This window comes from Littorina saxatilis, linkage group LG1 (genome assembly GCF_037325665.1).
Source record: "Littorina saxatilis isolate snail1 linkage group LG1, US_GU_Lsax_2.0, whole genome shotgun sequence".
Taxonomy (NCBI): domain Eukaryota; kingdom Metazoa; phylum Mollusca; class Gastropoda; order Littorinimorpha; family Littorinidae; genus Littorina; species Littorina saxatilis.
The window spans coordinates 33,811,379-33,826,469 of NC_090245.1; the positions used below are offsets into that span (position 1 = coordinate 33,811,379).

A 15,091-nucleotide genomic window follows, 5' to 3' on the forward strand; every position below is an offset into this window, starting at 1 on the left:
CGACAAGAAACAGTCACAAGTTGAAATCGTCAGTTGCAGGAAATCGGGGTGTGAAAAAGAAACTCTGTCGGGTGTCCGGACACCCGGGAAGGGTGATGCTTGGTGAAAAGAAAAAGGAAATGAGGATGGGAAAGGGGTGGGTACTCGGGGTCGAAAGGGCGTGATGTCTTTTTTGAATTAATTACCAGTTCCTGAGTAACTGTGATTGCAAGCTGAGTTTTGATTTGTTTTTCTCCCTGCAGCAAGCCCGATTTCTAAATGTTTTAACATAGAGGGGGAATCGAGACGAGGGTCGTGGTGTATGTGTGTGTGTGTGTGTGTGTGTGTGTGCGTGCGTGTGTGTGTGTGTAGAGCGATTCAGACTAAACTACTGGACCGATCTTTCTGAAATTTGACATGAGAGTTCCTGTGAATTATATCCCCGGATCTTTTTTTATATAATTAATGACTTTGGTCATTAAAAATCTGAAAATTGTAAAAAAAAAATTTTTTTTATAAAACGATCCAAATTTACGTTCATCTTATTCTTCATCATTTTCTGATTCCAAAAACATATAAATATGTTAATTTGGATTAAAAACAAGCTCTGAAAATTAAAAAAATTAAAAATTATGATCAAAATTAAATTTCCAAAATCGTTTCAAAACCTATTTCATCTTATTCCTTGTTGGTTCCTGATTCCAAAAACATATAGATATGATATGTTTGGATTAAAAACACGCTCAGAAAGTTAAAACGAAGAGAGGTACAGTAAAGCGTGCTATGAAGCACAGCGCAACCGCTGCCGCGCCAAACAGGCTCGTCACTTTCACTGCCTTTTGCACTAGCGGCGGACTACGTTCAGTTTCATTCTGTGAGTTCCACAGCTTGACTAAATGTAGTAATTTCGCCTTACGCGACTTGTTTGTTGTTGCAATAATCTGACAACACGCAGGCAAGATGTCTTCCCAAGGATTTCAAATGACCTCGCTGGCATCTTGAAAGCGAATTACATCCACGCTTCTAAGATAAGTTCATTATTTGTATTATAAGTGTTTGTCTGTCTGTCTATTAAAAGACCATTGTGTTGACGAACTAGTAAATGCAACGTTTCGTTTTATCAATAATAAATTAACCTACACTTCTTGGTTTTTTTTATTCTGACGCAAATAGTTCGAATACGCAGATTTCACTAGTCTGCCATAGATTCTGTAAATTATTATGAAAGTTTAAGATATACATTGTACTGGTCCACACTCAACGCTTGGAACATTTTCCGTTCTCCCTTTTCCAGCATGTTCTAGCAACACGTTTTATTTAGTCACAAATCAATAAGCAATCCCCACTCAAGTCCACTGGCTACAAAATCAGTTTGTATTTTTATCTTGCCCATTTCAAATGACCGGCACCCCCCCTCCCCCCCTAAAAAAAAGATAAGAGAGAGAGAGAGAGAGAGAGAGAGAGAGAGAGAGAGAGAGAGAGAGAGAGAGATAGAAAGAGAGAGAGAGAGAGACAGAGACAGAGAGAGAGAGAGAGAGAGAGAGAGAGAGAGAGAGAGAGAGAGAGAGAGAGAGAGAGAGAGAGACTAACCTCTAAAGAAACTACTCGTACACACAAAGGTGACCAAAGGTTGACCTTGACTTTTCCGGTTCTAATTGCGTGGACATTAAAATAATAACCACACACCCGTTCTTTTATTGTGTTGGGGCACACGCAGACGACGGTCAAAATGTGGGTACCGTCACCTCTGATCGCACCTTCCGGGCAAACTACGTCATGAGCCGTCAAATGACGTGACGTGCGTGACACGCTGGTCCACAATCTACGTCACAGGTTGCTTCGGGCTTTCAGCGGTCTGCCAGGGTACGGGTGCTACTGTTAGTTTGGGCACTAGCTTTTTACGTTTAAATAGTCGAAAGATTAGCAATTAGAGTCACTATGATGGTACATTAATTGTTTGTCTCCTTGGGGTATCACCGTTTTGACGATATGCTGCTGTAATAGGGGAAGGGCTCCTACCGGCTCCTACGGACCACCTCCTGTTCTGACAAATTAACGGCGCTAGAGCGCTCAAAAAAGTCTTATTCGCTGTATTCACCCTCTCTGGATAACTTGCACATGTCAAAACAGTTGCAGAAACACACATCTCAAAACCGTTAGGCTTTTTCTCTTTTTTTCACTTTTGGCAGCGTTCACTCTAAATTTGCCGCCTAAAACGGACTCGTTTCTGCCCACAGCCAAAGCTTTTATCACACAAAAATTGCTATATATGACAGCTAAGACCGTATTTGTTACATGTTAGCAGGTTTGACCCCGAGTTTCTACTGCAAACAGAAAATAATAGCAAAATCTCAAAGTATGTGCGAGTCCCCTAATATGGACCACCTTCAACAAATCGAAGAAAAAACAAGTCGCGTAAGGCGAAAATACAACATTTAGTCAAGTAGCTGTCGAACTCACAGAATGAAACTGAACGCAATGCCATTTTTCAGCAAGACCGTATACTCGTAGCATCGTCAGAGCTTGTTTTTAATCAAAATATAACATATTTATATATTTTTGGAATCAGAAAATGATAAAGAATAAGATGTACGTAAATTTGGATCGTTTTATAAAAAAAATATTTTTTTTTACAATTTTCAGATTTTTAAGCCACCAAGCTCACCGTCGAAGATTACTTGACCAAACTTTCAAACAATTTGGTTGAAAAATGAGAGCGTGACAGTGCCGCCTCAACTTTCACGAAAAGCCGGATATGACGTCATCAAAGACGTTTATCAAAAAAATGAAAAAAACGTATGGGGATTTCATACCCAGGAACTCTCATGTCAAATTTCATAAAGATCGGTCCAGTAGTTTAGTCTGAATCGCTCTACACACACACACACAGACAGACAGACAGACAGACAGACACACACACACACATACACCACGACCCTCGTCTCGATTCCCCCCTCTACGTTAAAATATTTAGTCAAAACTTCACTAAATATAAAAAGCTAAAGACTATTTTCATTAATTCATTAAGAAGCTTGCTGGAAATAACCTATAACTAGCCCTCGTGATTTAAAAAAAAAATAACAAAAAGTCTTCTTTTCGTGGAAGTTGATAATTTCACTTATTTTCACTCTGTTTTTGATAAGCTTCTTTAGTTTCCTGGTGTGCTTCAAATAATGCTCTCATCAACCCGAAACAGCTAAATCTAAAGCATATTTTAATTAGTCTGACTTGTACAATAAGTTGTATCATGTTATTTTGAAGTATAGGGAGCTTTTTACAGTGATTCGTGAAGGCCGCTTCACTGGTCCATATTAGGCACCCAGGCTCCTAATATGGACCCTTTGTGATTTTTTCTGTATTTAATTTTTGCTGAATGTCTATCAAAGCTATTTCACTCTAATTAGGCCTAACCGTTAACCTAAGAGAGAAGGACTACCAAACACAAAATGAAACTTCTTCGGAAGAAAACAAGCTAGTTATTAGCATGAAACAAAAAGTGGTCCATATTAGGAGCCCTGCCCCTAACAACATAAAAACTAACCTAACCACTGCTGGTTTCGGTCATGCCCTGAAGATAGTGCTTGTGACCTTGAAAATGACAGGGCTCGCCTCATGCGAATGGAGAGAGTCTGACAAGCTATTCCTCTCTCTCTCTCTCTCTCTCTCTCTCTCTCTCTCTCTTTCTCTCTCTCTCTCTCTCTCTCTCTCTCTCTCTCTCTCTCTCTTTCTCTCTCTCTCTTTCTCTCTCTCTCTCTCCATTCAGCGTTCGACCGCGGTCGAGTGCACATCGCAGTGGAGCTCTCTGTGCACAGTGAACACGAATTATTTTCAAGTGTGTCAATGCTGCATTGTACTCAAAATAAAACGGCACACAGGCTGAGTTATGTAGAAAACAGAAAATCCTACAGGTTTTTATTAACATCTAAAAGACAATCTTTTAAACAAAATAAACTTGCTGCTCTTGCCGAAAAAGCAAAAGACTCTAAACTCTTTTGGAGCGAACTTAAGTCCATTCGACAGTCGGCTGGTAAAACCCCAGATATTACTAGTGAACAGTGGTTCACTCATTTCAAGAATGTTTTTAGTGCTGATCTAGGTAACACTCAGGCTGGTAACGATGAACACTTGGTTGATCCTGAAAATACTGATATTGCTGTAGAATGTTTGGACATGCCAATTAGTCCTCAGGAAGTCGCCTCTGCAATAAAAAATCTTAACCCAAATAAATCTGCTGGTCCCGATGGGATTCTTGCCGGTATGTTAATAAACTCAGTTCAGCAAACTTTGCCGTTCATAGTAGAGTTATTCAACACAATATTTGACTCTGGTAATTATCCCGCTGCCTGGACAGGTGCTATTGTAGTTCCAATTCACAAAAGTGGTGATGTTGATACTCCTGACAATTACCGTGGAATTTCATTGCTTAGTATCCTAGGAAAGGTGTTTGCTACCATATTGAATAAACGTTTGTCAGGCTGGGCGAGTGAGAATAACAAAATCGATGAAGTACAAAGTGGTTTTCGTGCGGGTTATTCCACTATTGATAACGTCTTTGTTCTTTTTAGCATTGTGCAGAAATACTTACTGAAACGGTCTGGAAAGTTGTATGTATGTTTCGTTGATTTTCGTAAAGCATTCGATTGTGTAAACAGAGCAATTCTTTGGAACACACTGCGAAAAGCTGGGGTTGGTGGGAAAATGTTGAGGATTTTACAAAGTATGTATAAATCAGTTCGCTCGTGTGTGCGCTGTCCGGACAGCATTACAGACTTTTTCGAGTGTCCCATTGGTGTAAGGCAGGGGTGTGTCCTCTCACCAACATTATTCTCATTTTTGATAAATGAACTAGCCGTAGAGGTCTCTGAAAAGGGAATACATGGTGTTCAGCTGACTCCAGATGTCATTCAGATTTTAATCCTTTTGTTCGCGGACGATGTCGCTTTAACGTCCTTTTCGGCCTGGGGTCTCCAAAAGCAGATTAACATTTTGAAAAACTTTGCAGACAACTTTGGAATGTCCGTCAATTTGTCTAAAACCAAAGTGATAGTTTTCCGCAAAGGCGGTTTTCTTGCTGAGCGAGAGCAGTGGAAATATGGTAATGAACGTTTAGAAGTCGTTAATAGCTATAAGTATTTAGGTCTTCATTTTACAACTAAGTTATCACTCACGAAAGCTATTGGTGAGCTGGCCGTTAAGGCCAAGGTAAGAACTATGCAGATTTTAAGATGTCTCTTCAGACTTGGTGATGTCCCAAGTAGTATCTTCTTCAAGATTTTTGACGCCCAGATTCTTCCTGTTCTAATGTATGGGGCAGAGGTTTGGGGCTTCCAGGCTTATGGGGACATTGAGAAAGTGCATTTATTTGCGTGTAAAAGACTTTTGCGTGTGGGGCAACAAATCCCAAACAGACTGGTGTATGGTGATCTGGGTAGACACCCGCTATTCATTAACTCAGCAATCAGGGTGGTGAAGTACTGGTTACGGTTGATTGCTATGCCACAGGACAGACTTCCTCGTAAAGCGTATCTTATGTCATGTGCTCTGTGTGACTCTGGTAAAAAATCTTGGTCTTTCTATTTAAAGAACATTCTATGTGAGAATGGCTGTAATGAAGCATGGCAGCAACAAAGCGTTGGTGACATTGGTAATTTTCTTAGAACACTAAGAGAAAGACTCATTAATCGCTTTAAAGCAGATTGGGATAATGACATCCAGACGAGAGAGAGATACGTGTTCTATGCCAAGTTTAAAAGATCGTTTAAGATTGAGAATTATGTGGATTGTAGCCAGTTACGTTGCTTTAAAATTGCTTATGTCCAATTCAGATTTGGTATATCACCTATAAACTGTCACAGGACGAGGTACAAACGCGGTGTAACCCCTCAACAGTTATTATGTCCAGTATGTAAGACTGAAAACGAAGACGAAGAACATGTTTTATTGAACTGTGCTGCATATGACGAGTTCAGAAGTGAGCTTTCTGTTTTTGAAGCCAATGACGATGTGGCAGCAATTATGAGTGCGGATGATGATAAGAATGTCATGGATGTGTCGAACTTTCTGTATAAAGTGTTCAAGAAAAGATCTCAATACATTAGTTAAGATGATCACCATTCAATCCTAAAACACGGTATCTCACGTGTGGCATGTTTGTATGTCTGTTCTGTTGTTTTGTTTTTCACTGTTTTATTGTTGTTTTTATTCGGCTCCACTGTGGACACATGTACTACGCTGAATTTCCCTCCCCCCATTTCCCCATTGAAATGAGCCTTGTGTTTATTCAATAAATGTTCAGAGTTCAGAGTTCAGAGTTCTCTCTCTCTCTCTCTCTCTCTCTCTCTCTCTCTCTCTCTCTCTATTTCAATCCTGTCACCACTTTCAAAACCCTTGGAAAAACATATACAGGGTGACACGAAAAAAACAGATCCCACCAAAAGTTTAATATTTTCTGAAATAATCAGCCGATTCTTTTATTTTTTCAGGTGAGCCAAGCTGAAATGATGTTCTAACAGCCCACCAAGTTTGAGCTTCAAGATGTCATGGACAACGGAGCATAAGACATTTATAGTCGAGGCCTATTTTCGGTCGAATTCTATCCACGCTGCTCAACTGGAATTCAAAAGACAGTTTGGACGTAGAGACTTTCCTGTTAAATCAGTTATCTATGGATGGAGGGATAAGTTCAGAGACCATGGGACTGTCAATAACCTCAATAGTAAAAACCCTAACAGGGGATCCCACTCTGGTCGACCTAAATCAGCAAGGACACCGAGGAATATTGATTCAGTCAGAGAGTCTGTTGTGCGCAGCCCGAGCAAATCTGTTCGCCGGCGAAAATAGGCCTCGACTATAAATGTCTTATGCTCCGTTGTCCATGACATCTTGAAGCTCAAACTTGGTGGGCTGTTAGAACATCATTTCAGCTTGGCTCACCTGAAAAAATAAAAGAATCGGCTGATTATTTCAGAAAATATTAAACTTTTGGTGGGATCTGTTTTTTTCGTGTCACCCTGTATATAAACATGCCTTAGCACATTTTGATAAAAACAATTTATTCCATCCAAAACAATCTGGTTTTCGCAAAAAGCACTCATGTCATACAGCTCTTATAAATCTAATTGATCAATGGCTAACCAACATAAATTCTAACAAATTTTCTGCAGCACTGTTTGTTGATTTTGCAAAGGCGTTCGATGTTATTGATCATTCTCTTCTCATTAGGAAATTGTCAATATATGGCATGCAATGCACCACCATTAATATTCTTAAATCTTTTCTTTTAAATAGAAAACAAATTACATTTACTAATGCATCATATTCAAATGAAAGTACTTTGAAATATGGGGTCCCACAGGGATCTGTTTTAGGCCCATTATTGTTCTCCATTTATGTCAATGATTTACCACTGTACATACATAATAACTGTGAGTTGTTTGCAGATGACACTACTATTCATTCTAGTCACCATTCCATAAATTATTTATCAAAAACTCTACAAGAAAGCATTGATGCACTCCTGAATTGGTCAGAGTTAAACCATATGTCTCTTAACCACACTAAAACAAAATTTATGCTAATAACCACAAGACAGAAACGACAAAATCTATTATCGAGCATTCCACCTCTTTATATTAAAAATCAAGTATTGGAAGAAGTGTCTCACCACAAAGTCCTTGGTGTAAAGATTGATAATAATTTATCATGGCATGATCACATTGATTACATCTGTAAGATTGCTTCCCAAAAAATATATCAGTTATCAAAAATAAAACATTTCTTGAATCTCCACTCGCGAAAGATTTTTTTTTACAATCACATCTTGTCAAATATTGATTATGCATCCACTGTGTGGGATTGTGCAAGTGCTAATGTTTTGAAACCTTTAGCCAGTCTTCACAGAAGAGCAGTTAAGCTTATTATGCTAAAAAATCACACTCCTTCAGAATCTGATTATACAAATTTGCAAGTATTACCATTTCAAAAAAGGTTAATGTATAATAAAGGTGTTATAATGCATAAAGTGATGTCAGGATATGCACCGGAGACATTACGTGATAATTTTATTTTGAACTATAACAGACTAAAAATTATCACACCGACTCCACGTATTGACCTTTTCAAATCAAGCCTTCTATATTCAGGTGCGGTCCTATGGAACTCACTTCCTATTTTTCTTAAGCATAAAACAAACACAGACAGCTTCAAAAAGAATTATATGTCGCACATAATGCAACTAAACATGTGCTGAATGGTTCAACAATTCATTTAAAATGTATGTGCATGTTAAACTAAATTATAATAATATGCAGATCTAAATTAAGATATGTTAAAAATTGACATATTTATTATTGGAAATTGTACTTAAAATGCAGCATGACAATTTTTTATTTTTTTTTAATTTTTTTTTATTTTTTTTTAATTTTTTTTTAATTTTTTTTTTTTATTTTTTTTTTTATTTATTTATTTATTTTTTTTTTTTTTTAATTTATATCTGTATATATATATAATGTGTCGCTGCCATACACGCCACCAGGCGTGAAAGGCAGTAAGTAAGTAAGTAATATATAATGTATTATAAGTTTGATGTGATAGTTATTTGATTATATTGTTTTCTGTTCTTGTTGACCCTATATTAGGGCGAGGGCTGGATGTAAAAAAGCAATATTCTTGCTTATCTATTACCCTCGATAATAAAGATTTTGTCTTGTCTTGTCTTGTCTCTCTCTCTCTCTCTCTCTCTCTCTCTCTCTCTCTCTCTCTCTCTCTCTCTCTCTCTCTCTCTCATACACATCAGAATTGCCATCCAATTCACAGGATCCCTTGAAAATAGAGAAATCTTGCTTTGGTTACATAAACACACACGTACACTTTCAGCAAAGTATGTTTTCCCCTTTTACACGACGTCCCTGTGTCTTCTCCCGGTACCTATCTACCGTCACGATACTGCACTAGAAATTATCAATCTTAGTTCCTCGAGTCTCAGGTTGGCGTAACCTTGTGTGTCAGTGAACCTATGTCATTGTTCAATGTTTGTAATGTGATCTAACGCGAACATCATTGTCAGTGAAGATCACTCTTCTTGGTGGGCGTGTCACTGTGCGCGCGTGTGGCGCAGTACACTGTGTCGCGTGCGTCACCTTCAGTCAGTGTTGTTTCGCTATACTATTGATTGTCATAACTTATGTGACATTAAACCAGTGGCTTTTTACAGTTTGGTTTTGAAAACTAATTCTTTTACCAGCAACAGCATCAGCATCATAACCTGTTTTGTCTGTTGTTGATGTTGTTCTTGATTTGTGTGTGTGTGGGTGTGTGTTGTTTTTCTAATTGTTTTGCTGTTTGTCTTTCTTGGTTGGCTTTTTTTTGGGGAGGGGGGGGGGGGGGGGGAGGCTGGGACTGTTTGTACAATCAAATACTAGATTTGACAATAAAAGGCAAGATGAGTAAGTCATTCAGATAAAATTTCTGTCAGATTGGGCTTTTCTTGTACAGCTTGTACGTCATCAACATTAACTCGGGCGGTGTGACCAATGAAATCAGTCTGGCACGACTGATATACTTGTATCTTATTAACTTACTCAGAAATGTGTAGCCGGCTGCAAGTTAAATGCAGAAATGAAAACTGAGAATGTTTGGATTGTGGAAAAATAGATTTGAAGCCGTTCCGATGATCAGCACATTTTCAGTTTTTAAACAAATCTTCTTTTCTTCTTGCTTTTATGAAAATGCAGTTCAGGACATCTGCCAGGAAATAATCTTTCAAATTAGGAATTCCTGCCCTGTCAATTTTCCGATGGGAACTCAAATTTATACCTACAATTGACCTGTTTGTTCGAATTTACTATATAGTGAACCCGTGGCAAAGGCCAGGTATAATTTATCAGGTGAAAACTTGAGAAGGTCAAAAATTCTGAAAACTCGGGCTCACATGAGACTGCAGAACTGCCAGTGACACACACCACACACCTGCACACACATGCTCTCTCTCTCTCTCTGTTTTGTCAGTACTGAATGTTCTATATCAGGGCTATTCATTCCCTCAGCACACTATCACGCCCTTACGGCCAACATCACTACGGCACAACAAGTGCACGAGCCAGCTTTGTACTTTACAGTGTCTGAAATGCTAGATTCACAATGACTTCGTTTTTCAGTTCAAAATGTCCAGTCTCTCTGCATGTAGCAGCATCAAGTTCGTAGCATATTTTGAAGTAATCGCTCCTCAGGTGTGCTGGTAACTTTCTGCTGACCCTACACATCAAGAGGGCAACGGTACACACGCACGCGGTCAGTGTCATGGTCACTGGCCGACTTTTCGCCTTCCTCGCTCTCTGTTTCTCTACTCTCTTCCTTCGCTACAAATTCTATCACCATTGGCCTTCGATATAAATAGATCAATCGCAGCTGACTGACTCAAGGCTAACCTTTGTGTCACGAGTCGGAGGTTCGATCGATTGTTCAACCTGTGCAAGCTTGTCGTTCCTGGTGTGATTTAAAAATATCAGAATTCCTTTGTTCTCTTTGCATAATGTGGCGTCCCACTTCTCCGAATTGGATTTGTTTACGTCTGTTGTGCTACGTAGCAGAGCAGACGAACTTTTCTCTTGTGAATCAGAAAATGTGCATCGGAAAATCATGCGGTTAAGTTACAGCAGTAGTAAGTTTGAATTTATCAAAGACTGGGTAATATTTTCAGGTATGGTATTGTTTTTATGTTTTGTTCTCTTGATGATAGTACTGAGCATAAAAATCATACAAAAAGATGTATTTCTTCGTATGGAATCGGGATAGGAAAAACTTGTGTTTTCCGATCCACATTTTATACACAACCATACTGGAGGCTGACAAAAACAAAACAAAAATGGCGTTGACTGAGCTGTGAGTTTGTAAACACATTCGAACAGAGCTGATCATGACCATCTAGAGTTCCTGCCTGCCTCTAAATAACCGTATGGTTTCTCCACAGGAACCGTAACCATGCTCGATCTTGAAGTTGTCCCGGAAAGGTCACTTGGAAACGAGCAATGGGAATTTGTCTTGGGTAAGTTTTGACCTGATTTCCCTTCGCTAGAGATTCTATTTATGCACATAACGTCACCAAATCAGCTGTGGACCAGCGAGTGACAACAAAAGAGTACTAACAGATACCAAAACTGGACAGTTTGACCACGATACTCGTTCACTGGACAACTAAATGCATAATTATGTGTGGAATGTTGACGTACATTGACATAATTGGGCTGTACCCATGCAGTTCCTTCAATCCTTGTCAGTTTGCATGAATCATACTTATGATACTAGATTATTCTGACACAGCAAATCAATAACAAGAGTTCATTCTGTAACAATATTAGTTACTGGGTAAAATGTATTTTTAGATTTTAAATCTGTGGGCAGTGCATGCTATGCAGCTAATCTGGTTTGTGAGCTTGTCCTTGTTATGCACTGCAGTGCACTTCATTGTTTTATTGTTCTACTTCTAGTGTGTCACACCTATAACTATAACTTAGTACATGTATAATTTATATTCTTAAGATGATCTATGTCCCAATCTTTGTTCATAGTTACTAATACCATGGCAGTAACTAGCTGAGATATGACAAGGCTTAAAGTTGTCACATGACTAGTACTAGTAGAAACTGGAGCTTTTGGTGTAAAACCAAGGTTCATAAACATCATTATAAGCCAATCTAATTATTATTTCCATGATTAGACACTAAAAACAGATTCTTGGTTCAATTTCCCTTAAAAATAACATAGGTTTTACTTACCTACCTACTGCCAGTTTGGAACTAGAATTTTTTGTGAATTATTACACCCCGAACTCCAATATTCCCTGGCAGTCAGGAATGCACATACGCAAGTTTTGATTGGCAGCGAAAGGGTTAATTATTTATTACACGTGTACTAATCATTTTTTACACGTGTAATGGTTATGAGCCAAACGGCTTTCCATAGCTATGGTTCCAGCTAATGGGCTGTATCGTTGTATGACATATGAATAATGTTTGTTTTCTTTTGTGCAGGTATGCCCTTTTACCAGGCGGTAAACATCCTGCGTCGACAGGACCGCTACATCAAGGGGGTCCAGGTCTGGTACAGCGACCAGGTCAGTGCAGTCTATCATTAGGGATGGGTTGGTAGCTCAGCTGATAGCTCATTGGCTTTCTAACCAGTTTGTTGCTATCTGTGAGAGTTTCAGTTACAGCAGGGTTTTTGTGTGTGCGTTTTCCTCAGTCAACGTTCGGTGCAAAACTCTAAGCGAGCGGAATCGTATCACCCATGTGTGCAAATGTAGGCAAAAACACCAATGCGCATGTTGAATATCAGGATTTTCAAGCGAAAGTCTGGGGGTTTAACAAGAAACTCACAGATACCTAGCAGGCATACAAGTATGTGTATTTGACGACATGCATCAGTATTTCTCACAAAGATGGTTTTTGCACTACATGTAGTACATCTGCATGTATGTTGACCCAGAAAACCAAACTCCAACCAACAGCTGCTGACTGTGACAGGATTCAAACACTGAAGTTACCATTGGAAATGTGGGAACAATATCGCTCAGTTAATTAACACACCTGTCAGTTTCACTTGTGAATGGATGATGTAAAATAACAGCAGGTTGGTTCGGTATAGGATTGCCGCTCCAACACATAAATAAATCCCTGCGCCTTGAATCCGTGGTTGAGATATGTGCGCGATATAAATTGCATAAAATAAATAGATAAAAAAAACATACTGGTGATATTTGTACCTCTATTGTATATCGTCGTTGTACTTCATAAACCTCGAATCTCAATTTTCGCTGTTTTGAGAAAGAAAAAAAAACTGTTTTGAAAAATCACCGCTTCAAATATAAATTCAATTCATGGGTTGATATTTTTTTCAACAGTGCAACAGCGGTCTTAAAGTGTGTTAGTGTCAGTTGTTCATAATATTCGATACAATTAAGAAAATATTGAGATTATATATAGGAGCTTTTTATTCAAAGGAGTAATCCAGAATTGGTACATACAAGTTTTTTTCCGTTTGTCACCTAACCTTTAGTTGCCACTTTCATGATGTAGTTTTGCAATCTAAAAATACAACAACGGCAACCTCAAACAGTAAAACCTGAGTCTAGCGGACCCTTGTTGTAACGGCCACCTGCTACATACGGACAGTTTATCATGGAACGAACACGATTTCAACAATAACTAACCTTTAACGGACGGACACCAGCCACTTACGGACGCGGACACGATTTTTCGGACCGTAGGAAGTGTAAACACTGTCACAAACGTACATGAAAACGCAACTTCGAAAACTCGACTGTTATTCAGGTCAGTGCTCGGCAGCCGTAGCACAAATGGTTGTTGATTGGTTGTCATGTCCCTTTTCTGACCAATCAGTGGCTTGTTTAGATGGAGACTCACTTTCGCTTCGCTCACTTTCGCTTTTTCGCATTGTGGATACAGTCACAACCAAAAGCAACAGTACTGTGTTTGAAAATGGAATCTCCAACAGGAAAAAGAAACCATGGGAAGTTCACTAAGAGCGGCTGAATAAAGTGCGTATGGGAGAAAGCTATACACGTACGGCATATAAATGATAATTTGTATAAGGTGTATTTGCTGATGCACTCTTGTTTGGAGTTGTTAAAATCGGTTTCCACATTTGATATATAATATGTTTATGAGAAGTTTTCATTTAATTATTTGTGATAACTCAAACCACTGAAACTTATGCTCATGTCAATTATGTTTGTTAGTACACGTAGCACAACAGTCTGCAGATCTGAGATGTGAAATTTCAGAATCAACAAAGTACTGCATCATCAAAGTGTATCCCTTTAGAATTACAATTACTTATGTGTAAAATGATTGTTTCCAAAAAAAGAAGAAGCTAAGATTAATTACATTACAAGGACCTAACTCTTTTGGTGACCTTTTGCAAGTAGATTTCTTCAGAGGTTTAGAAAGGAAAGCACATATTCTATAATGTCATCACCATCAGTTTCTGCAAACAAAGTCTTGTTTGGGGAAAGAAGTGATGTGTCCAAAGCGACTGACATCATCCGTACTGGGCTGACACAAAGAGGTGCAGGCATTATTCATGAAGTGGAGGGGATGGGGGACCTACTGACCTAGAACTGCCCCCGTGACCCACAACTGTCCGGTCCAGCCCTACACTGAATTTGCATTCAGAGACACAAAGGCCATTCAGACTGTGGCGGTATTGATTTCTTCAGTTTTAACCCCATAGGTGTTACCGGTCTCCGAAACATAACTCGAAACGAAACTCGAGGGTATTGTTTTATTGTGCAAACTTAAAGGCACAGTAAGCCTCCCGTAAACCATCACAGAGCTCCCCGAGCGTCTAAATACAGTACAAGCATACTTCCATTTGAACGCTCACCGAACGGGAACATCCTGGCTGCTTTCTGTCGAGCGTGAGACATTTTCAAAGAATTTATTTTCGTAGACTTGTTCCGTTAACAACAACGGCGCCTCGTTTTTGCGCTAGACCTAACTTTTAAAATCTAAATAATAAATTGACAGCTTGTTACACAAACATTCTTTAATCATAAAAGAATTCGTTTTTCATCAAGACAAGATCAGAACAATTCGAAGTTGTGAAAGTTTAAAAAAAGAAAAGCCCGGAAGCAGGGTCACGCAAGGGTCGTAGCAGACGACGGCCGGTTTATCAGTGCAAATCGCCGTTCCTCTCAACAGTCAAAAGCCATCGCTAGAGTTCTTGTGAACCACAGCCGTTGTTTCGTGCATAAAAAAAAACGTGCTATTGTAGATAAGCTCACGTCGAGTCGCATTCAAATGACTAACTATGACGACTGCATTGTGAAAAGGGAAAACTGGATCACACGGGTTCACGATGGCTCAGGGGTAAGATAAACCACGCAAAAATAAATTCTTTGAAAATTGTTCGCTCTTTACGGAGGGCACCTAGGATGTTCTCAATTGGTGAGTGTTTAAATGAAATGGTGTTTGTACTGTGTGTAAAAGCCTGACCGTATCTGTGATGGTTTACGGGAGGCTTACTCTGCCTTTAAGTGGTGTAGATTTTCTTTGAAAAGACCCGGGAGACACCCCCCCCCCCCCCCCCCCCCCCC

At 39.1% G+C, this 15,091-nt stretch overlaps 1 protein-coding gene across 1 annotated transcript in view; it reads left to right on the forward strand.

Moving 5' to 3' along the window:
- Window positions 1–10,830: 10,830 nt before the first annotated feature.
- The window catches only part of LOC138967617 (phagosome assembly factor 1-like), a gene marked incomplete in the record, with an annotated part of 28,625 nt that continues 24,364 nt past the window's right edge, over window positions 10,831–15,091 (forward strand). Inside the window, 2 exon segments of the mRNA XM_070340226.1 lie at window positions 10,831–11,020; window positions 12,006–12,088. Of these exon segments, the coding sequence (XP_070196327.1) occupies window positions 10,957–11,020; window positions 12,006–12,088 (147 nt within the window).